At 39.6% G+C, this 24649-nt stretch overlaps 1 protein-coding gene and 1 pseudogene across 1 annotated transcript; both read left to right on the top strand.

The window, feature by feature from the left end:
• LOC110565119 (sulfotransferase 1C1) lies at positions 1 to 20116 on the top strand. The gene is made up of 8 exons (XM_021662726.2): positions 1 to 57; positions 4460 to 4655; positions 6686 to 6814; positions 11183 to 11280; positions 14080 to 14206; positions 15416 to 15510; positions 16908 to 17088; positions 17304 to 20116. The coding sequence occupies exons 2-8, from the start codon at positions 4484 to 4486 to the stop codon at positions 17414 to 17416; spliced, it is 915 nt and encodes a 304-aa protein (XP_021518401.1). The 5' UTR covers positions 1 to 57; positions 4460 to 4483; the 3' UTR covers positions 17417 to 20116.
• Positions 20117 to 21335: 1219 nt separating this feature from the next.
• Positions 21336 to 22527, top strand: LOC110565117 (inhibitor of nuclear factor kappa-B kinase-interacting protein-like; annotated as a pseudogene).
• Positions 22528 to 24649: the final 2122 nt, after the last annotated feature.

Genomic DNA, 24649 nt, shown 5'->3' with positions numbered 1-24649 from the left:
TGCCTGCTTCTTGGGTCCATTTGCTTGGAAAGCTGTCTTCCAACCCTTTACTCTCGGGTAATGTCTATCTTTGTGACTTAGATGTGTTTCTTGTATGTATATTATTGGGTCTTGTTTATGCATCCATTCTGTTAGTCTGAGTATTTTTATTAGAGAATTGAGTCCATTGATGTTGAGAGAGACTAATGACCAGTGGCTGTTAGATCCTTTAATTTTGATGCTGGTTGTGGTAGTGGGTTTGTGTGCTTGGATACTTTTAGTTTTGCTGTAGTGAGGTTATTTATTTCCTGCATTTTCATGAAAGTTGTTAGCTTTCCTGGGTTGTATTTTTCCTTCTAGTATATTCTGTAAAGCTGGATTTGTGAGTAGGTATTATTTGTTTTTGTTGTTGAATATCTTGTTTTCTCCATCTATGATGACTGAGAATTTTGCTGGGTATAGTAGCCTGGACTGACATCTGTGTTCTCTTGGGGTCTGCATGATATCCATCCAGGCCCTTCTGGCTTTCATAGTCTCTGTTGAGCAGTCAGGTGTGACTCTAATGGGTTTGTCATTATATGTTACTTGGCCTTTTCCCTTGCAGCTTTTAGTATTTTTTCTTTGTTCTGTACACTTACTGTTTTGATTTTTATGTGACAGGAGAATTTTCTTTTCTGGTCTAACTTATTAGGTGTTCTGTAGACCTCTTGTATGCTTATGGGCCTTGCCTTTAAATTTGGGAAGTTTTCTTCAATGATTTTTGTTGAAAATATATTCTGGGCCTTGGAGACAGGAATCTTCTTTTTCCTCTATTCCTATTATTCTTAGGTTTTGTCTTTTCATGTTGCCTTGGATTTCTTGGGTGGTTTTTGTCAGGAATTTTTTAGATTTTTTTTTTGACGGATACATTTATTTTTTTCCATCATATCTTCCACACCTGAGATTTCTTCCATCTCTTAGATTCTGTTGGTTATTCTTACCTCTGGAGTTCCTGTCTTCTTTCCTAAGTTCTTCCTCATGATTTCCTCCATTCGTGTTTCCTTTATTTTTCCAGTTCTATCCTCAGATCTTGAACTGTTTGGTTGATTTCCTTCACCTGACTGACCTTTCCTGTTTTTCCTTCAATTTCTTCACTTGTTTGTTTGAACATTTCTCTGTTTCTTTTACTTTTTTTTCAGTGATTTTGCCATTTCCACTCTGAAAGCCACAAACTGTTTGGCTGCATCTTCCTGTATTTCTTTATGGATGGCCATAATCTGTTTGACTTTATCTTCCTCTAATTCTTTTTGTATTTTATTTGTTTCCTCCATTATACTCTTCATAAACATTGATGTAAGGTCATCTTCTTGAATTTCACTTATGTTAGAGTGTTCAGGGCTACTTGCCCCTGGATAACTGGGTTCTGGAGATGCCATATTGCTTTATCTTTTTGCTTTTATGCTGGCCTCTAACCATCTGGCTATCTTCAATGTTCGCTGTTAACTTCCGGTGCCTGCTGGAATCCTTGGGTGTTCACTTTTGAGCAGCTCTCTTGTATGCAGCATGACCCATATCCTGAATATACAACTTTTTCTTCATGTTTAGATTCAGATTAAATAATTTTGGCAGAAATACTATAATGATTGTTTTTCAGATTTTACTCATATTGACAAATGTGGAGGTTTAAAGCAACATAAGCTTTCTAGTTTCCAGATTCCTAAGGTCCTAAAGTCCTAAAGTCAGGCTTTTGGTGAAGAGGCACTCCTGCTTAAAAGAAGAGAATGGGATATCTGCCTGCATTCTTGGCTTCAACTCTTCCACATGGCATCTTCAATCCTGTCTCTGTCTTTCTGTCTCTTTGTCTTTGTCAGTTTCTCTCTTTCTCTCTTTCTGTGTGTGTATGTGTGTGTGTGTGTGTGTGTGTGTATCCTCTCTCTCAGTGGCTGCTCTCAAATACACTGTGTAACCTTGATTTTCTATCTCAGTTCTGGAATGATAAGTAGACATCACCATGCCTGGGAGGCTCTTACACAACACATCCTAGGGAGTTTGTATAAAAATGGGCATTTACTGTCATATTGTCATGCAGTCATTTCCCCTCCCCTAAATTTCTCCATGCTCTCCCTATTTATATTCCCTCCTAGCTGTGGATCCCCATTGACCTCTACCATCTCCACAGTTTTACCATTTTGATAAGACCACATAGGTAGAATCACACAGTATGTTACTTTTTCAGACAGGTTTTCTTCATGTATTAGTGCATATTGAAGTTGCTTTCTGTGTCTTTCCATTACTTCATAAAGCATTCATTTTCCACCATGCATTTAGTCTTTGGAGAAAAAAGCAAAAAAAATCAGAAACCATGTTTACCTCAGGCTGCTTCAGCACTTACCTGCAGCTCCTCCTACCCCATGTACCATCACCTCTGACCTTGGTGAAATGAATTCCTGGAAAAGCTCAACACACTGTCAGTATGTTTGTCACTTCAGAATGGAAGGAAAGGACATGGTCCTAAAACGTAGTTGCCACAAGTGTTTTATTTTTCCCTGAGTCCTCTCTAGTTTGGAAACCACAAATAGAAGACATATTAAATGGTCAAACAACGCTGCTGAGGCAGAGCCCACTGCTACAGGAACCAGGACACTAACCACCAAACCCCATTCCCAGACATGTCTGTAGATGCTTATACACTAAATGAGTGGCGTTAGCAATGGAAAGCCAGGCAATAAGCTTCACCAGGAAGAAGAGAAAGGACTGATACCTCAGTGTAGATCCACACAACTGCATTATGACACAAAAGAGCTGCTCAGCCATAGTACAGCATGCTCTAGCCTTTGCTTCTGGCTCACTTGGTGTGCTATAAATGACAGCAGAGTTTTCAGAGAACACCTATTTCTGAATAGAGTGACCACTATTATTACTTTATTAACCCATATGCAATGTTGAGAACTACGAGTGACAGTGTGAACCCCATTCTGCAGATGACTATCTTACTTCAAAAATTATCCTAAATCTTGTAAGCTAAGCTTTTCGGTATGAAATCTCAGATCTCTCAGTTACATACCTAACAAAACTTAATCTGCATACAAAATTCCTTAATAATACATTAAACTCAAACTGCAAAATTTCACCTATTAGATCTTTCAGGTTATCAAACTCTTAGGCACATAAGCATTTGCTAAACAGCAGAGTTTTCAGAAAATACCTGTTTGTTATAAATGGAGTGACCACTACCATTACTTTATTAAATTCATATACAACCTTGAGAACTACAGGTAATGGTATGAACCATTGTTACCTATTGGCAAGATTGAGAGCTATGTGACCTCACCGAGGGCAGCTTCCTTTTGAACATGATAATCTCAGAGGTCCCTTGATCACTCTGTTTACATCTTTTCAGTCAGGTGAGGTAGCAGCAAACATTTACATATAGAAACCAGGTCTTGTAGGACTATGGAAATGACAATACTGCATATCCTGCCAGCAACTATAACTGTTAGCACCTGGCACAATTGACAATACAGGTTCACCATTAGGTTTGTTCCTCCAAAATGATGGGATGGTATTGTAGTAAGTAAAAATGAGTGTTGGGACACTTGTTTATTATCAGCCCTAAGATTATTACAGCAGTATTATCTAACTCACTATCACAATTAATAAGACACAGAAACTGTTAGATTTTATGATTGCCTTATTTGCCTTGGGCCAGGTAGATATTTCATCTATGCTGTCACAATAACTTTACTATCCAACTCCCTGCCCTCATCCAAAGCCATCTTCCTTCTTTCTCCATTCCCATCCATTGATTTCACATGATTCTGCTGTCCTCAAAAGCCTGGGAATCTTAGCCACACCTACCCCATTCTGCCCTGCCCAGGTATAGGCCATTTATTCAGCCAATCAGATAGGGTTACATAACTAGGATAGATGTACCCAGCTCTTGAGGGCCAGTAACATGCATCAGACCACCTTCAACAAGATGGCTTTAGGTGGTCGTTGTTCTTCAGCTGAGCCCTACCACTGCTAAAACACTTATCACTGTAGACTTCCAGAAAGATTTCTGTCATGCAGACTGCCATGTTATGACCCTTTGATGAACACAGTCCTATAGAAAGGGACCCTAACAAGTTGTTTTATGAAGTCATTTCTGTAAACTTTGTAAGAAATAGTTTAATGAGCCCACATCCATCCACTTCAGCACTGTTTTGCATCTAATACATTTCATGTTCCTCAAACCTCATAAGAGGCTATGGCACAAACCATGTGTCTGCCTGTTTCTAGGGCCTTAGACAGGCTGGTTCCAAAGAGCCAATACAAAATGGCAGATTCCTTGATGGTTATCTTTTTCCTAGGTAGCTGTACCCTCGAGATGTTTATTTCTTTAAACCAGGCTTTTTCAAATGTTCTACAAACCTACATTTTTACTTTTCTTGCTAAATGAACACACAAGATGCCAGTAACTCTTATGACCACCTGAGATAACATGTTCACCTTCCTACAGAATCTGTCAAGTCCCCATTCTAAAATGTCCTTGGAAGAAATGAAAGACCTCCATCTTGAAGAACAGCACCTGCAGCCAGAAACCAAAGAAGTGAATGGGATCCTCATGTCCAAGCTGACAAGTGATAACTGGGACAAAATATGGAACTTCCAAGCAAAGCCTGATGACCTCCTCATTGCAACCTATGCAAAGGCAGGTGAGTGCAAGGAATGGTAGCAGGAAAGGCCACTTACACAGAACAAGTGCCTCTGACATGGACATCTGGATTAAAAGAGGATATGTGGGGCTTTATCTGGGCAAGTCCCTGGAAAACAAAACAAAACAATCCACTTCAACTCGTAAGTGTCAATGCCCCAACCTACAGGATCTTCCTCTAATTAAGCTCTTGAAAGACAGAGATGGCTCTACCATCACAAACTGCCAAAGACTGAATGAAATGACAAGGTGTTTACACAAAAATTACAAAGTATATACTCTGGTAAATAAAATGGACATTCTTTGGGCAAGTTCTTCCATCCAGGCCACCCTTTTCTATTCACCTCTCTAGCACCTAAACTGTTCCTTCTAATGGCCTAGATTAGAGTGGACCTGAGTGCTTGCAGCCCATAAGTAGTGCTGAGAGCCCATGCATACCCATTGTAGAAAAAATTGAGAAGGAACCAGTTATTAAAATCCTAGGCAGCAAAGAGGGTTCTACAGAGAAAAGATCAGAAAGACAAAGGATGCCATGGGCCTGATCAGTGGGGAAAACTAAGGAATCTCCCCCTTGAAAAAACATTGGTGAATGACTAGTAAGGGTTTTCCCCTTCCCCATATCATTTATTTTTGTCACCCCAAACAATGTGATGGGGTTAACAATTTGTACATTTGATTAGTTACAGAGACCTTTAATATCAAGATACAGCTGAATTTTGGAAAAGGGCTGCTACTGTGTTCCATTTTGTTGGCATTTTTATTCCTATTGCTCACTGGGCCAAGACATAGCTTAGGAGTTTCTAAACAGAGCTTCAGGTTTCAGTAAGCTATCCATTTCTGTATGGCTGTCACTGAACATGTGGCTTCCTCCATATCTGAACTTCAACATGCACTTTTCATTAGAGCAGAAATTTTGGATAAGACCAGCTTGGAAATCATAGAAGGCCCTTTAGGCAATGCTCTTTCTCTCTCTCTCTCTCTCTCTCTCTCTCTCTCTCTCTCTTTCTCCTCTTCTCCTTCTCTCTCCTCTCTCCTCTCCCATCTGTGCTTTTATTACAGTATTTCTCTCAGCACCTCTCTCCTTCCCATGAAATCTACATACACTTCCAGGTAGAACACACTGACCCTGGACCTCTCCAAGTAATGCTTTTATTCTTAGGGCAGGGGACATCCTCATACTTTCATTCTTCATACCAAAACTGCTATAGTTCTACTCAATTGAGCCTCTATGGTCTTTCAGCAATAAGTAACCAACCTTCATATGCACTCCTCCAGCACATTCCCCCTTTCCAGCCTTCCTATGCAACAGCTACCCTTTGGCTATGTGTACACCTAGTACATTGGATTTATCTATGAGGAACAGAGATGCCAAAAGTAGGAGGACTTCCCCTATCAGTGGATGAGGGGAGAGGCATAGGGGAAGAAGAGGGAGGGAGGATGGGATTGGGAGGAGATGAGAGAAAGGACCACAGCAGGGATACAAACTGAATAAATTGTAATAAATGATAATAAAAAAGAAAGACTGAAAACTGTAACCTTTGAATTAAGTAGCTAATTACCTAACTAAATTGGGAGTATCTCTTAATTTGAAAGAGAAAAGTTGATGGCATACAAGCAAGAAAAAAGTCTCTATCGTGTCTCCAGCAAAAGGATCAACAGTTTATTAGAGCAAGTTCATTGACTAACTCATTGTTGATTCAATCCACATTTACCTGACTCCATATTTATTCACCAAACTGCATTTATGTGGGACAACATACTTTACTGAATAGTAGGGAAAAAGAAGACAAAGACACCATAAGAAATCATATACTATAAGCATATGGTGACAATGAGCACTGAGGGCCACTGGTGCTTACAGGAAGACCTACTGCCACCCCCCCACACACACACACAGTGTTCAGAGAAGGTAACAGTTGATTCCATCCTGAACACAGTTAATTTGAACACAGCTGAGGATATGTGTAATTTTTTAAATAGAATTAAATTATGCCATGAGTGGGTAAAACTGAAAATAACTGATGCTTCTAGGTACCACCTGGACACAGGAAATTGTAGACATGATCCAAAATGATGGGGATGTAGAAAAGTGCCAGCGGGCCAACACCTATGACCGCCACCCTTTCATCGAGTGGACTTTGCCTCCACCCCTCAACTCAGGTAAATCGCCCAACTGTGGTGTAGAGGACTGTAACCATTGTGCAGTATTAGTTTTCACCCCAGAGGAAGATTACTTCTATAACCTTCTGCCGGAGCCAGCCAGCAGAGTCAAACGGTTCTTGAGTCGGGAGTGAGGATTAAAATTAATAAAATAAAAACACAGCACACAGGAAACTTTTTAAAGGTCCAGACTCGACAGCCACAGCAAAAGGCAGGCTGCTGCAGCAAGCAGCACGAGCAGCAAGTCTCAAGTCTCTGCCTCCTCCTCTGCCTCCAGCCCTCTGACCTCTTTAATTGTGAGGAGTTTCTTTTAGCCAATACAACATCTCAGAACAATAGGTTAATTTCCACAAGGAGCCTGAGGAAGAGGTGTGACCCTCACGAGCTATCCCACCTGCTGTCACAAACAAAAGGAGATGGACTTGCAAGTCCTTTTCTGCCATTAGTAAAGGCCTGCTAAAAGCCATCTCTCCACCGAGATTTAAATATCAAACCAGGCCACTGTAGTCACGGCTCCCAGCAACCTTCCTTCTAAATGTACTTTAAATTGGTACCAGAAAGGAGTCTGAAAGCAGCCAAAGTTAACACAAGGCATAGAGCCCATTGTGTTCAAGCCTCTGAAGTACCATGCATGTGAAACAGCTCAGTGAAGGGCATGCATGGGCTACAGTTCAGACTATGGTGTGCTGCCTCAGCACAGGCTGAAAGAAATAAGGCCACTATCTGTGTAAGTTCTAAAGCTGTCCACCAAAGCAGACCTTTGTTCTTTCACCTTGATCATCTCAGGAGGTGCCACCATATAATTACACATAATATACTTTATCATTCTAAATAGGAGGAAAGGTTAGAAAATAGTTAGAAAATACTGGACCAAAGCAAGACTGAAAAACAGCTGCGTAATCTCCAAATTCTGCATTTCCACGTCTGATGTCAAAGCACTCTTCAGCTCTTCAGGTCTCCAACTACTTTTACTTTTCTTGACTGCAAAACACCTTTTTTTCCCACTTGGGTTGATCCCACTTTCTGTTAGTAGCTTTTCTTGGCAGTTACCCATTGAGTCTGAGATCTCCACCATCTTGGGGTCTCCAAGGCAATTCAGGCTTCACCTTCGCAGCTTCATGCAATGGCCTCTCTAGGCTTCTATGCCAAAGCACCCCTGAGGTCTGTAGCTTTTCTTAGTTGCAAAAGGAAATTCCATAACTCCTTGCTTGTATCCTTGACTCTAAAGCCAGAAGCTGCCAAGATTTGCTGCTTACCAAGGCTGGAACATGACCCCCTCATTCAAATACAGTTTCATCAGCTTTCTATTTTCAGTAGTCTCCTTCACTGCTTAAGCATCACTGTCCTGGACTTACGCTGCAGAGTGGACTGGCCTAGAACTGAGATATCTGTTTGTCTCTGCTACTGGGATGGTGGGCTTAAAGATGTGTGTCTGTTCCCTTGGGCTTCCTAGTCTGAGGGTGTGACTGACAAAGGCTATATTAATCACAGGTTTGTTCTCTTGGGCATCAGGATCATTGGATATGACTTCTTAACAAAGGCTATGTTAATAACCTTTCTATTCTCTGGGGCTTCTGGATCAGTAATTACATAGGTCTGGTAAGTTTCCAACAGCTTCTCCAGAATGTGGCAGGACTTTCAGCTGGTCCTTGGAAAACTTCATTAACCTTGGACAAATTTGAGGCTTCTGTGCAGCATTGTGGACATCATTTATCAGAGTCCAGAAAAATATATAGAAAGCTCCCTTAATTTGTATAGTCCCTTGAAGAATGTAGACAGAAAGGCAATTTCCAGAATCAGAGGGTCTTTTTTGCTTCCCTTAAAATCTCTCCTCTCTCTCTCTCTCTCTCTCTCTCTCTCTCTCTTCTCTTCTCTTCTCTTCTCTTCTCTTCGGTAAATAGAGTTCAGAAGAGTTGTTGAAAATCATTCCAGGTAGGCTGGTGAGTGTGAAACACTGTCTGAGAAAAGAAATTAAACCTTGAGTTTTATCATAGAGGTAGGTGTCTTGATTTTTTTCACTGGTGGAAAAGCAACCTAGACCATACATGGAGCTGTAGGAGTGGTAGGAATCAACACCTGTGGTTTCCTTGGGGTAGAGAAGCCAAAGACCCATAGAGGGACCTGGGCTTGAGGATTAGATATACATGGGTCCTTTGAGGATGAGTCAGGGGAAGGAATTTTTTTATATAAATGAGAATAGGGAAGAAGGGCAGAGGGGGGGCCCACTGCAGGTATGAGAAAGCTAAGGATAGAGTCAATGGTACTGGGGCTCAGGCTCAGAAGAATTCATAGGTTCAGGATAGGATGGCTGTGAAAACTCAGGGTCTTGGTTCTCTGACAGTTTGGGAGGCTTTTTTTTCTGTACTATTAAGATCTTCTGGATTTTATGCATGTTGTACTCTACCAGCAAAGAAGGCTGTGTTTCTAGATCATCCAGCCACACTCAAACATAGGAAAACTGAACCACATCTTTTTAGAACAATACATTGAACCTTGGCATCATCTTCAATGTTAAGTGACCTAATATCAGGTCATCTTACACTGAAAGATAGTCAATCCAATTTACAAAGTGAGCAGAGAGTTCCCTTGGAGAAATGAACTCCACACTCTGACTCTCATGCTCTAAAACCTAATTTAAAGTTTTGAAACATGCATTCCAAGGGGGAGGTTGAGAGCATCAGTGAGGTTCTGTTTCTCACATCTGCCTATAAATGGAAAAGATTAATGGAGGAGGGTGCCCAGAAACACAGAACACAAACAATTGAGACAATGAAAATGAATCCAACAAGCACAGGACACATATTGGTGACCACCAAGACAAACTAGATCCTGAGGATTTGTGGTGTTGTCTTAGTCACAACCTAGACTTGGAAATCTTTACATTATTTCCAGATTTTACCATGAGTCCCATGGTAATTAGCTCCCCAGACCTACCAGAAACCAGAAACCTTGGTTTATCCTACCTCCAGAAGGCCTGATTACAGGTTCAAAGGTAGACTCCTTCAAAAGTTTTAGGGGGCAAGTTGGTGGGGGGGGTAGTAAATTTCTGAGGAACATTCTTTCAGTGGCCTCCCTAAAACTAGTAGCTCTTACCCTTATGTAGGCAGGGGTCTTATCCTCAGGGATTTTGGTGGTGCCTCCAAATGTTATGGGGTTTGAGGAAAAAAAAATTATATGGTGCCTTTATTTACTGCCTGTTTTTACAATCAAAAATAAAAATCCGATCCATTCTATTTTACCAATGAAGACTCAGGAGCCAGATGCTGGGGTGAAAACTTGTTAGCTCAGAGAGGCAGAAAAAGCTCCCAACTGACCTTCCTTCTCAGTTCAGGTCCAGAAGGAAAAAAAAAAAAAGGCTCCTAGCTCAGCTTACAGCCCAGGAAGGAAAGGCCAAAAAACCCAAGGCCAAAGGCTTGCTAGCTCAAAGCCCAAAAAGCTAGGGAGCTGAGGAACTGAAGCCTAAGCTAAAGCCAGGGCATAAGCTATTATTTATTTCTCCACACTGTCTTAAATATCCCTCAACTCAAAATCCCTCCTGCTCTTTATTCCCTGCCAGCTGGTTTCTTGCTCCATCTTTTGACCTATGGTTAACTTTATTGATTCCATTGTACACAAAGCTCTTGAGTTAAAAGTGTGTGTTAGGGCTGGCTAAACCATACCATAATCACCTGTTTACAATAAACAGAAAAATTTTGGGTGGGATATATGGCTCAACCACACCAAACAAGAAACAGGCTTTTACAGTTCACAACTTTGGGGTTCACAATGGAATCAAATATCCTGCAACAACCACCAGACAAAGTGGCAAGAAGCAGCCACAACCTCCAATTTGTTTTCAAAGACAAAAACTACAATTGATATGTATACAGAATAGCAGCTGTATGCAGCAAGGGAGCACTGTTTACAGAAGTGAAGAAACATCAGTTTAGGACTCAGGCATTTCTCATAGCCTTGAGGTCAAGAAATTTATGGCTGGTCTAGAAACCAGTTTACCCAATGTAGTTATAGTGTTCTTAGGATACTTTCACAGGATGGCATAACTTTAGCTCAGAGCCCACTACAAAATAAATTAAAAGTTTCACTGATTACCCCTTCCCCAGTCCATCTTCAGGATCCTGACATGCAATCAAGTCTAGGTAAAAGGAAAGATGTATGTATAACTAAGTAGGTGGATGGTGTAGTTCCATCCATCATTGTATCTAGGATGAACTGGAAAGCTTCCACGAAAAAGAGGGAGACATAGGTCTTACATATGTAAGACCATAGAGTCAATCATTTGGCCAATACAATTTCCATTGTTTAACACAGCATTGGATACATATAGATGGGGAGAAAAACCTGGCTAAACAGTGTGGTCTTACTTCCTAGGTCTGGATCTGGCTAACAAAATGCCTTCACCCAGAACCCTAAAGACTCACCTGCCTGTTCAGATGGTACCACCTTCCTTCTGGAAAGAAAACTCAAAGGTAAAAACAACCCAATTCCATCACTAAAACAGAAACAGGAAGAATCTATAGGACAGGTAGTGGCATTACCCCAAAGACCACATACTCCTCTTTGCACCCACCTTCCCTTCAGAATATTATTGCTGGTTACCATTGGAAGTTTTCATACAAAGTTCTGATCATCTGCCCACTAACTTGTGCTAAATGAGAGAAATCAATTATACAAAGCAGGGGTTTCTGGTTGTAGGTGGAGTTTTAATTTGGAACCTCTGTGAAGCAGGAGCCAAGGAGGATGTAAATGAAAGAGCAGCCTGTTTGGGGAAAGCTCCACGGAAAAGTAAATAAGACAGTGAATTTGGGGATGTTTATGATCCTACAAGGAAGAGGCCAGAGGATTTCGAAAGCATAGTTTGTACTATAGCCCCAAGCAATACTTGACAAAGCTGTTAAGAGTCCTACTAAAAAACAAACAAACAAACAAAAAAAAACTATCAGAGAACCTTATCTGCCTTAGGGTTCCTGTTGTGCCAAATCCTAGCCAATAGTATCCCTTTTGAAATGTGGCCTTGTCCAGAACATGGTTTTTGGTTCAAACTATAGTAGGTGAGACCATCTGAAATTACCTTTTCTACAACCATAGGCCAAACACCCCAGTCTAATGAATACCAATAAGAACATCTCCATCTTGTAGGCAAAACTTGGTACTCTTCCTTTTGGAGTAAAAACTTGGTGGTGTACAGAAACTTGATCTACCCTTATAGACCTTATATAACAAAGCTAGATCCCAGTATAGCATTTCTCTTTCCAATATTTACTTTGTTTTGACATGTCTTACTTCTGAGCCAATACAAGTATAAACACAGTTCTCACTAAACTCATAAAACTCCAGACTTTTTATCTATGCATGTACCAATACACAGCTAAAGGGAGAAGGGCTTGATAGCTATTTCATCAGCAAGTCTTGAAATGGATAATATTAACATGGAAAAGTGGCATATAAACCAAGTATCAACTTTAAAATGCAGCAGAAAGTGTGACAATGTAACAGAATCAAAAGTCCGTGTCAGCTGCGCCACTAAATCCCTCTGGAAACTAAGCTGTGTGGCAGCAGCTAAAAGAGCAAGTTGAGATTACAAAGTGCCCCAAAGTTAGGACTATAGCGGACATTCTCATAGTCTGGCCTGAATTTTCTAAGGAAACACTAATTGACAAGTGTGTTTGACTAAGACACCTTCCTCACTGTAGTGCTTGGATACAAATGCTTTTGAATACTCTCAATTATCTCTTTGGGGGAATGGTTTCTGTGATTCACAAATCCTTTATCTTGTTCATCTACTGTGTTCAAACAACATACAATACTTGATCTACCCTTACAGCTAAATAGTTGTCCTGGTATCAAAACGTTGCCTGTTTTCCTGAAAGTATACCTAGGGCACCTTTGAAGCTTGTTGGTGTTCATTTCTGAAAGATTGTGGGGTTTGAGGTTCAAGGGACATACCAAAACACATTGTCTTTTTGGGTAAAAGGTTTATTCAAAGAATTCTTAATACCACCTTGGGCAAACAGACAGTATGGTGGGGGTTCTGACAAGAGTTCAGGCCTATGTGGCAGTCTCTTTTTATAGCCCAGAACATGTTTCATGCAGTCAGTATAGTGCCTCACACCTTTTGGGTTTCTAAGTGCTTTAATGAACATGGAATAGAAATTTTAGCAAGAAAGGGAACAGAGAACCAGTCATAAGGGACTGAAAATATTGGCAAAAATGCAGTGGGAAAACATACCCTCAATTCACCAGGATGAAAACAAATGATTGAGGCATCAGACAGAAGTACTTAAGAAAACACTAGTATACTTTTATCAGACAAGAAGGTTTTCAGTGTTACTTACAGCAAAATGCTTAGCACAAGGTACTGATGAGGTAAGAAGAGGTTTATTTTGGTTTATTCTGGAGGTTTAGGCAGTACTATTGGTTGGGCCTCTAGTAAAAGTATCATATAATAATAGAAATAAAATTCAAAGTAAGAAATTGAATCTCAAAGTAGAAAGAAAGAGGGAGAGGTCCACAATACCTTTGGATTATATACCGCCAATGCCCTAAGGATTTCCCTTTAAGCACTGCCTCTGAAATGCCCACAGTAGCTCCCTGTAGCACTACCTCAAGCATCAAGTCTATAGCTGGCCAAATGGGGGAATGCTACTCATGTCAAATTGTAACAGTCTCTTCCTCCCCTAACACTGTTGTAAATACATACAGCCACACACTAGAAAGGGAGCCAGATAGTAAGGTAAAGAAGGGGATAGACAGCAAGACAAGAAGACAAGTAACCTCTCCTTTGTTAGATCATACCATTGTCTTCCTTACACAAAGATGCCATCACAAATATCTTAGACACCTTCATCTTAGATTCTCCATCCTCAAGAACTATGAGAAATTAATTTCTGCTGTGAATAAGGCACCCTGTCCTGAGCATTTTGTTACAGCAGTAAGAATGAACTAAGGCACCATGGGCAGCTTCCTTATTCCCCAAGTTAATTTAGGGTAACAGCAACATTTATCCTGTAATCCACAACACCTTTAAAATAAAAAGGATACAATTAGTAATGACGTTAAGACTACAGCTATAAATCAGAATGGTTGGTGAGCAAATTTGAAAAGGTAGTCATATTGATCATAAAAACACATGCACACCCAATTCCTCCAATAAATTAACCTGCTATATTCAAAATGCTTTCAAACAACATGAGTGTTAAAACTGAATAGTGATAATTCCCTGTCTCCTTTCCTCTCTGCCTCCCATTCCCTGTACTGGACAAACCTAGATTATCTATGTGGCCAGAAATGCCAAGGACTGCCTAGTATCCTACTACCATTTCTCAAGAATGAACGGAATGCTGCCTGATCCTGGTACCCTGGAAGAATACATTGAAACATTCAAAGATGGAAAAGGTGAGTGAAAGAAAAAGGTGGTGTACTGCTTCCTAACCCATGTGATGACAAAAGACAAGATTATCAGTAGGCATTTGCATCCCTCAAGGTCATTCAAGGAAGCAGATCATATAGTCTGACTAGGTTATCTCTAAAGACTTTGGCAAAGATACTGTTGAGAGCTGTGAACAGAGTTTGGGAAAGTCAGCAAGGGCTAGTGAGGGTTTCTGGGGTATACTATCCCCTGGAGCTATCAGAGGGACCCTTAACTGAGACAGCAGTGTCAGCAGTCAACCAGAGTGACCAACAGGAAGTACACCAAGGAAATAAATGCACCATCCTCCTGTCTCAAAAAGCCTTCCAGTGTCTCTTTGAACAAAGTACAACCATAAACTGAGTTTCACTTTGGGGGCATGGTTTTCAGAGCCAGTAAAAGATGACCAGCACACTTCTTAGCCCTCACCATCACAGAAAGCAAAGTTGCCCAGATACCTTGTAGCAAAAGATTTTCTAACATTAATCTATGTGCTATGTGAGAAGGCAAGAAAAGTAAATGTTTTGAACTTAGTTATAAAACAACCCTTTGTTTCAGAGAAAGTTGAATGATGGGAATAAAAAAACAAGGAATTCAGAATGTATCTTATCTCCCTCAATATTACAAAAGGAAGAGAGGTCAAAAGCATTTAAGAGCCAGGGGAAGTGAATGACTACAAGAAAACTATCTTCTGGCCAAAGGAGGGGAGCTGTACATATATTCTAATTGTGGGAGTATTCATAAGCCTTGTGAACGCCCAAGCCACACCAAATTCTAGCATTAAAAGCTGGGGATAAGGGTCCTCCCCTAATAAATGAATTACTGAGATTGTTAGTTGTTGGAATATAATGGGTCAGTTTTATGTGGGAGTATAGCCTCTGGTAAATCTAGCATGCTCCAGACACTGAAGAATATTTGGGGAGTACAAATTAGCCTTGATGGGAATAAAAAGATACAAAGTTGGGTAGGAAGAAAAGGGGGCACATATCTGGTAAGACTTGAAGGAGAGGGCTGAGAAATTCTCAAGTGTGTATGTGTGTAAAACTGTCTTCTACAAGTAAGTATTCTGTTGAGGATCTTTCCATTTCTTTATACAATTGTTCTCAACTGTTTAACAATTGCTCTCTTTTATTTAACACCATTCTCATGTGATAAGTTTCAAGGTGACAATGATATCCCATCTCTTTCCTCCTCAGTGCTGTGGGGCTCTTGGTATGACCACGTCAAGGGCTGGTGGGATGTGAAAGACCAACACCGTATTCTCTACCTCTTTTATGAAGACATGAAAGAGGTGAGGGCAGTGTGATCTCCATTGCATCTTCCTGCATTCTCAAATCAAATATCTCAGTGACACTCTGGGATGTGAGCTTGTCTGCAGCATACTCTTGAGGATGTTCTCTGCCTCCATGACACTCTGCAACTCAGTTTTCCCTTAGAAACTCTGCAACTCAGTTTTTCCCTAGAAGCTGCAACTACTTGTTTGGCATCTAAGTTTTATTTTGATTTTTTTTCTGTTAGTTTTCAGAATATCTTTCCTCCTTAGAAAACAGAACAAGTTTTATAGTCAAATCAACTGATTAGATTCTGACACTCACTCCCAAGCCACGTTTCATTATCTAAAAACTGGTTTGTTTTCTTTCTCACAAAGTGACTGTAGAGATTTATTCAGTCATAGTTATAGAGAACAAAAAGTTTATCTTCTTTCTCTTTCTTCCACACCCCTGAAGTTCATCATTAACTAAGGTCTAGTCCATATGAATACTGACAGTATTAGACACACACGGTGGGGTACTGAGCTGACACCTCTTTATGTTTCATTGTGAATGAATAAAGTCTAATGTAAATTAACCTGTAAACCCCACTTTTTCAGGTTACTTTTTGGAATGCTGGGAGTTGTAGTTTTTGAAAATAATAAAGCCTCATGGAAAAATAGTTGGTATATACTTTTATACTTATAAACCCCTGCAACATGAGACTTGAATTCATTCCAGCTGAGAAACGCTGCAGAATTGACCTGACCAAAGTCCATCTTTTAGTCAGCTTTTAATATTTAATAACACTTACTTAAAATTTGGCCCCAAATGGTAGAATTGGTTTTTCTGTAGTATTCAGGATTAATTTAGAGCACAGATCTACTCTCACAATCTTGCAGATTGGTGTATTAAGTTACAAACCCATCTTCTATACCAAAGCTAAGAAGTCCAGTGTGCTTTAACCAGAAGCTATAGCTCCTTGTGTTTCATCAGAATGAGGCAAGCTGCCTCATTCACATCTCTGCCTGGGTTGACTTGATAGCTCTTTTGTTCATTTTCTTATTAGACTTTTCATAACTCACAATCTTTTTTTGCTGACTTTTATAACCAGTATACCAGCCCTAGTCACACAAATCAACAGAACCTCTCTTTCATATGATCTTCACATAATCCATGACACCTAGGATATGCCAAAGCTCCCCTCCCAAGGTTCCAAGTCTTGTCTCTAGAGCTATTTGATTGCCTGCTACAAGTGAATATCCTGAAGGGCAGGAGTAGAACTTGGTACAGTCAGTCAGTACCCTGCACTAAAACTATTTAAGATAAATTTCAGCTGGCCCCTTGACACATCCTTTTCCAAATGTTGTTTGTCAATAAACTAATGAAAGACCAAAATTGTTTTGTTTTGTTTTGTTTATAACTGTTCCTTGTACAGGACCCCAAGAGAGAAATTAAGAAGATAGTAAAATTCCTGGAAAAAGACATATCAGAAGAAGTTCTAAATAAAATCATCTATCACACCTCTTTCGATGTAATGAAGCAAAACCCAATGGCCAACTATACCACTCTACCAACCAGCATCATGGACCACTCTATCTCCCCTTTCATGAGGAAAGGTAGGTTAACATCCTGGGATATGAAATAAATATTGTGGCTCTATAGCTGACTTATATTTTTCACCAATGCTCCATGCTTTCTGACTTTCTTAGCTAACAGCTGTAGAGTTGGAGAGGTGGCTTTTGTACCTGTGCATCTCGGTGCACATCCTAGGGGAAATAATCAGTCCTCCCTCTGTACCTGCAGCAATCTCTGAGATTTCATTTTCTTTCAGGGATGCCTGGAGACTGGAAAAACTACTTCACTGTTGCACAAAGCGAGGATTTTGATGAAGACTATAGGAAGAAGATGGCAGGGAGCACTCTTACTTTCCGCACAGAGATCTGAGAACAATAGGGCACCCTAGATTTCCTGACTATATTTTTTAGCCATTTGAGCCTTCTGTTAAAGTATATTTAACAGCTCCATTCCTGAGCTGTTGCATGGTTCTGTGGGCCCTATGATACTATTTCATCAAAATGTAATCAGATCCTGTACAGAGTGCTTTCAGTTACATCATGTGTTTATTCTTATTGATACCTACCAGATAACCATGCATTTTCCTGAACTTAGGTGAAATAAATGGAACACTATTAATATCCTACTTTTTTCTTAGAGGCAAAAGTCATGAATACAGAAACATACATGAGAACAGGATTTCAGCATAAGAAAGTAAATTTAAAAAGCAAAGAGAATGAGAAGTAAGCACTGGTCTTAAATTGAAGAGTAGCTATTTTTCTTAACAATTGTTTTTGTCTGTTGCATGATACTACAACAAAACAGTTTATAAAGCATAAAAATATTTCTTTCTTACTATTTTTAAGGCTGGGTGATTAAAGTAAAAGAACCCACATTGGCAAGACCCCCCCTCTTTAATGTAGGAGTCCTCTGTCTGCTTATATACCTTCATGCCAAAGAGGGCACCAGATCCCTTTATAGATTGTCATGAGTTGCCATGTGGTTGCTGGGAGTTGAACTCAGGACCTCTGGAGGAGCAGTGTTCTTAGCTGTTGAGCCACTCACGAACCAAACAATACCCTTCTAATTGCATCCTCGTATGATGGAATGTGGAAGGCAAAGAGGGAAGGTGATCAAATTCAAGCTTTTTTCAAGAACTTGTGATAACTCATTCCCATGACAATGTTCTTACGCCTTCTAACTCTGCTACACTGGTGACTCAGTTTCTAATACATGAACATTAATACATATTCAAATTACAGCAGTGGTCCAAGAATGAGACTCCATACTCCAAGACCCATAGACTACCTAACAAAAACCACAATATCTGGCAAAAAAAAAATGCCTTTTGAGGTTTCAGTGTTGTCCAACAGATCCCTATAACCCTCAGCTTCCTCACAGAGGTAGAAGACTAAATCTCTACTACTAGCAACTCCATATATTTTGGGCCATGCACACAACCCAGAAAATCTGAGTTGGACCTGTCCCACACTCTTAGTGATGTGGAGACTATCATTTTTCCTAAAGAATGCAGGGTTAATTTTTTTAAATAATAAATGTACATTCTACCAGCAAAGAATGTCATCAGAATTTAGATAGTCAATGTCCCCAGCTCCATCAATCTTTATACATCATCTGAAATGCAATTTACAGTGTCCATTTCTTCTGTGTTGATGTTCTTTAACAGTAGACAACCTGTGAACTTAATTTTCTTCATTGTCATTGAGTCATTTGAACAACAACAACAACAAAATAAATAAATCAAGTATTCAGGTTTCCATAATACAACCTCTATAGGTAAGAGGTTTGCATTTAGGCTAACAAAGCTTTCAGGTAAAATAATGTGTATATTAAGGTGTGTATATCTTCAAACTCATTTTAGGAGCAAGCAACCAAACTCATTATTTGGAAAAAACAGTTCAAAATATTATACATATGATAATTGATACTGTCACTTTTAAGAAGTATTTGGTTAACATAGATAGTGGCCATGCTTTTCTACTGCCAGATTCAGCCATGTTCTACTGGTGTTCTTTTTACTATTATAAATATAGTCATGGGTCTCATGTCTAACAACATTAAAGAGTTGACTTCAAACAAATGAACTAGAAAATTTCCCCTTCAGATGGTTTCGTTTGAACTGCCATCTAAAGCAATAGTACATGCAGCTGAGTATGGATGTAAGTGCACAAAGGAACACAGAAGATAGAAAGTCCAACATTTACAGAGTTTATATTACAGTTTTAGTTTAAAGGACAGCAGACTTCATAGAAAAAAAGAGTGAAAGGCTATGGGGAGCAGGGTGCTATGATGTGGCTTACTAGTATTGGACTTGCCTAGCAGAAATAGCATCCTGTATTTAATCCTGATCACTGACTAATCAGGTAAGGGTTGATCAAGATAGTGTTAGCCTTCTGCAATAGCTAATTATTTCAGGGCTTCAGCTGATTGGATAAGGTCCATACATATTACAGAAGGTAATCACTTTACTTAATCTACCAATTTAAATATTAATTGCATTCAGAATCTATCCTCACAGAAATAGCCAATATTTGACCAAATACTGAGGCACTTCATGGTGCAGTAAATTTACTATAGAAAACTAACTATAACAAGCAGCAAAGCTCAAATATCAAAACCACTCATTGTTAATATCTTGCATTCCAGAAATGTCTATGTTCATATGGTAAGTTTAGCAATAACCACTCCCAGAAGAGTTTGGTTGCCTCTCTGAATTTCTATCCCCGTTCTTTCTTCAGGAATGTGTATCTGTTCTGAAGCTATTTGCTCAATGTTAAAATATTCCATCCTAGTGGGAAACTAATTAAGACATAAGATGCATTAACTCAAAGGACTCAGTAGTTCTTCAAACATACCACATGTACAACATTCCTCTTTCCTCGGGGTTATATGACCAATAACAACTGATGAGGACACTCTCTGAACTTGTCAAAGTGCCTACAAGTTATCCAGAGACCTTCTGAGTTACAGCATTCATTCATTGTCATACATGCTGGTGTAGGCTTTTAGTGATTTAGCTGCCTTTGAGTTGTTCATGTATCTGTAAGTAAAACCAATAAAATTACTGTTTCACAAAGTTGGACATTGGTCATATTATTACTTTTATCCATTATTGGTTCCTGATGTGGGACAAATAGATATTTGTTTAGTACTCCTCATAAATAGGGTCATACAGCAATTTCCCTCATCTAGGATCTTATAGCAGCCCTGTAATCCCTTTCCCACCCTTTGCTTCTGTGTCTTCAACTTTCATTATTGTTTACTACTAAATTATTCTTAAAGAGTAGCACCATGTATGACATTCTCATGCTCAAAACCCATTGAAGATCAATATCAGATAAGGACACATGCCTTAGCATGTGGCTTGATTGATGCACCATAGAACATCTCTACTCCATATATTACAAACCAGTGATTTTCAGACTTTCCAACATTAGAGTCCCAGAGTCCTAAAGAGATTTTGTTAATGTGAATTATAGATTTTTGTGTTTTCTATAATGTAAATTAAAATGGGAAAGTGTTAAGTTAAAAAAGAAGCTTTACTCATTCTGCTTGTCATCAAAATAATGGCAGCATGATGAGCTAAATGATGGAGGAACCCATCCTGTACTCCCGAGAGAATGGATATGAGAAATAAGCATCATCTCATTAAGAAAAAATGGTTTTGACCTTGTGGAGACCTTGACAAGATCTCAGTTTCTACAAAGATTTTCAGAGTATAATTTGGAAACTCCTGTTCAGTCTTAAAATCAAACAAAATTAGTGTGTTGTTGGAGAAAGGTTTTGTGCAGTGTGCATTCAGATGCTGATTTCTATGCCCAGAGATCTGGTTGCAATTGCATATGGATAATATCATTACTGTTGAAGAATTTCCTGTCTCAATGTTGTGTAAAAATTGTTCTCTATCATTTCTGATTGGTAAACAAATAAAGAGTTGAACAGCCAATAGCTGGGCAGGAGAGGTGAGGGGAATTGAGGTGGGACTTCTGATCTCTCAGTATAGTGGATAATTCACATATACTCAAGGCTGCTGAATCTTGCATTTCTCATAAGTTCCCATCTGTGTTACATCTAGGTTAAAAGTTAACTAAGAACAAACAAACTGTAAGCAGTGTGATGTTCTGGGCTACTTAATGCATATTCAGATTTCTTTCTACATGATGAAATACAAATATGCCTCTCTAATATAGAATAAAGAAGTGTCCCTCAGTACTCCCATCAATGATATTTATTATCAAGAAACTCTAAGAAGGGGAGGGGCAAGGCCTCCTGAAACAACGTTGTAGCCATGTCCCACCGTCCTGTCTCCCCCTCCCACCCCTACCCCTTCAAGCCTCCCTGGCCTGGAGATCCTGAGGGCTTCAGGTATGTCCAAGGTGAAGAGCTGGGAAGAAGCTGGGGCCCAAGAGCTCTGCCGCCGAGCAATGGCGGGAAGACCCTGGAGGCACGGGGCAGAGCGGGCTGGCAGGACCCCTCACCCCAACCCCCGCACCAGGCTCAGCCTGCTGTAGCTGGCGACCAGCCTGGGCCTGGCCTGGCTTGTATTTCAACAATCAGAAAAGTTTTTGAAGATGGAAAATCAATACCGGTTACTGCAAATAGAGAGCAGCGAGTTTCAAGGACTACAGAGTAAAATCAATTTAATTTCAAATAAGCTTCAGTCTACTGAAAGTATCTTGCAGGAAGCTACATCATCCATGTCTTTGATGACCCAGTTTGAACAGGAAGTATCTGGCCTCCAAAGATATATATGTGACATAGAGAATAGTGAAGAGACGTTCACACAAAAGACGCAAAACCTTACTGAGAAATTCTGGAAACTTACAGTCTTCTGGGAGAGGACACTGGCAGAAATGAGTGATATTACAGCCATTTTAAAATCAGAAGCAAAGCATATACATTCTCAAGTTACCATAGAAATTAATTCAGCTGAGGACGAAATAAAATTGCTCTCTGAAAGACTAAAAGGTTTAGAAGACAGCACACCATGAAACATCAGAGCAGTGAGCAGGCAAGAGAAGGAAAATCTAAGACTAGAGGCACAGCTTGGCTCTGCTGCAAGAGCAGCTTAGAAGCTAGAGGAAGAGCAGCACACACTCCTAGCCAGGGATGAAGATCTCACTAGTGAACTTTCCAACTACGAGCCCAAAGTTGAAGAGTGCAAGGCACACTTGCCAGCTATAGAAAGGGCAATCCACTCTGTTCTCCAGGTCCCTCAGGATCTGATGGGGACAGAAAATGGAAGACCTGACTAGGCAAATGTTTAACATGGAAGACGATATGCTGAGGGCAGTGTCTAAAATCATGGAGATGCAGAAGGCCCTCGAGGGAATTCATTATGACAACAGCATGTTAAAGATGCAGAATGAACTGGTGGCTCTAAAAGGAAAAGTTCAAATTTCATAGCCTATTCGAGTGCAAGAGAAAAGGGGACTCTGGGAAAATACAGCCTAGAAAATAAGGGAACTGATGGCTATTGAATTTACTCGGTCCTATGGGCCGAATTATTAAAAGGAAACCAGTCAGGTCTACATGTTTTTATTGTTTAGCCATGCCTCACTTCACTCAAGAATAACTGGAGTATGCATATAACTTTTTAAGCTCTAAAACCTCATGGGAAGTTCTTAGGAATTTTATGTAAAATAAAAGGTAAAATGCCTGCAGGAGAACCTGGGGCTCTTCCATGAGTTACTGCCATGTTCTCAAAACTATGATGCCTGAGAAGTATTTTCCTTTCTGCAAAGGTTCTAAACTGTGTTACAGGTACTTAGAAGAAGTTTAAAATATGAGTAAATATGTTCTTGTTTGTCCTCATCAATGGCCTTTCCTATTAACTGGTTATGCTCTGAAGTATGAGCTTACAGAGTAGCTTTGTTACTTGGATTTTTATTGCTCAAGTTTGAACTGTGTGACACTAGAGTTTACTAAATACAAATAATAGATGCCTAAAATAAAAAATATGCCAATAAACTTGTTTTAAAGAAAAAAAAAACAACAGAAAATGTGGTAATTATGACATTTATGTCATTTTATTTTTTAAAAAAAATATATAGCTGGAACTAGGTGTGGTGGTGCATACCTTTAATACCAGCACTCCAGAGGCCAAGGCAAGCATACCTCTAAGTTCAAGGTCACCCTGATCTACATAGTGAGACTGTGTCTCAAAAAAGAAAAATAAAAAGAAGAAAGAAATAGGGCTAGGAGATAGCTCAGTAAGTGAAGTGCATGTGCTTGCTGTGAAAGCATGAGGTCCTGAGTCTGATACCCACAATGATTTAAAAAGCCAGCTCTAGCACCACCAGCACTGGAAAACAGAGACAGAATGCAAATTCCATGAGAAAACCATTAAATACATGTGTCTATGTATTACTTTACTAAGAAATTTGCCCGGGAGCACTGTTTTTTCTTGCAGAGGACTTGGGTTTGATTCCCAGTACCTACATGATAGTTCATAACCATCTGTAACTCAGCTTCCAGGGTATCTGACACATTATTCTGACTTCTGCAGGCACTAGGCATGACATGTATGTGGTGCACTGACATATATACAGGGAAAACACTCATGTGCATAAAATAAATGTTTTTGATTTCCTATTTATCAAAACTGTCACTGGAGAGATCTAAGTCCATTACCAATCTTCCTTTGTTTCTGTTTTCTTTGCTTTGAAACTTTCTGTTTCATTTGAGACAGGGTCTCAGTGTATAGCCCAGGTTAGTCTTAACTCACCATCTTCCTGCTTCTGTATTTCAGTAACAGGCATCACAAACATATGTAATGGCACAGAGTTTCATTTTGTGATGTTTTACAGAAATTTACAAATATTCTAACGCACACTTTTGTATCTCTGTGATAATAAAATTTATATCAATTAGCTTAAAAAACAGAAACAGTAAAAAAAAAAAAAAACAGTAATGCTTGCCTCCATGTACCACCTCTATAAAATTTTAAAACTACACAAATGCAAGACCCATAAGAGCATGGGCAAATGCAATCTTATAAATCTTTGCAAGCACATCTACATCACTTAGTATAACATACATACACACAGAGAGAGAGAAGCAAGAGAACAAATACTAACTTTAAAAAGTAAAATGTCTTAAAATAATATGTAACCATCATTATCTCCTAAGGTGATGGCATCATATCTCTGCTAGAGATGTCATCTGAAGATTATTCAGAACACATCGCTGGAAGAAAGACACAGCCTGAAGCTTGGACTCCTCCTATACAGGTAAAGGAGATGAGGGCTCAGAACTGATAAAAGTCCCTACATCTCTGTAGCCATGGCCTTGGGCCTTGTTTTGTTTTCTTGTTTTTGTTTTTTTTATGTGTATATATAAATAGCTGGATGTTTGTCTGTGCACCATGTGGATTCCCTAGAATTGGAGTTAGAGTTGTGAGTTGTCATGTAGGTGCTCAGAATTGAGTGAACCTGTGTCCTCTGAAAGAGGAGCAAGTGCCCTTTACCACTGAACATTTCTCCAGCAGCCATAGTCCTGAGAAAGTATAAACACTTGCTGTGAGATAGGCTGAGTGAGTCTCAGGCATATACCTAAATATGAAGTGAAAACAAATAAAAAAAAAGACAAAATGTATATAAA

The sequence above is a fragment of the Meriones unguiculatus genome, assembly GCF_030254825.1.
Source record: "Meriones unguiculatus strain TT.TT164.6M chromosome 16 unlocalized genomic scaffold, Bangor_MerUng_6.1 Chr16_unordered_Scaffold_43, whole genome shotgun sequence".
Lineage (NCBI taxonomy): Eukaryota > Metazoa > Chordata > Mammalia > Rodentia > Muridae > Meriones > Meriones unguiculatus.
This window is presented reverse-complemented; position numbering and strand designations above follow the sequence as displayed.

Excerpts from the sequence above, each read along its gene's own strand:
- LOC110565119 (XM_021662726.2), top strand. The coding sequence starts at position 4,484 with ATGTCCTTGGAAGAAATGAAAGACCTCCATCTTGAAGAACAGCACCTG. Across the intron at positions 6,815-11,182 it reads GCCTCCACCCCTCAACTCAG|GTCTGGATCTGGCTAACAAA; the intron begins GTAAATCGCCCA and ends CTTACTTCCTAG. Across the intron at positions 11,281-14,079 it reads TCTGGAAAGAAAACTCAAAG|ATTATCTATGTGGCCAGAAA; the intron begins GTAAAAACAACC and ends GGACAAACCTAG.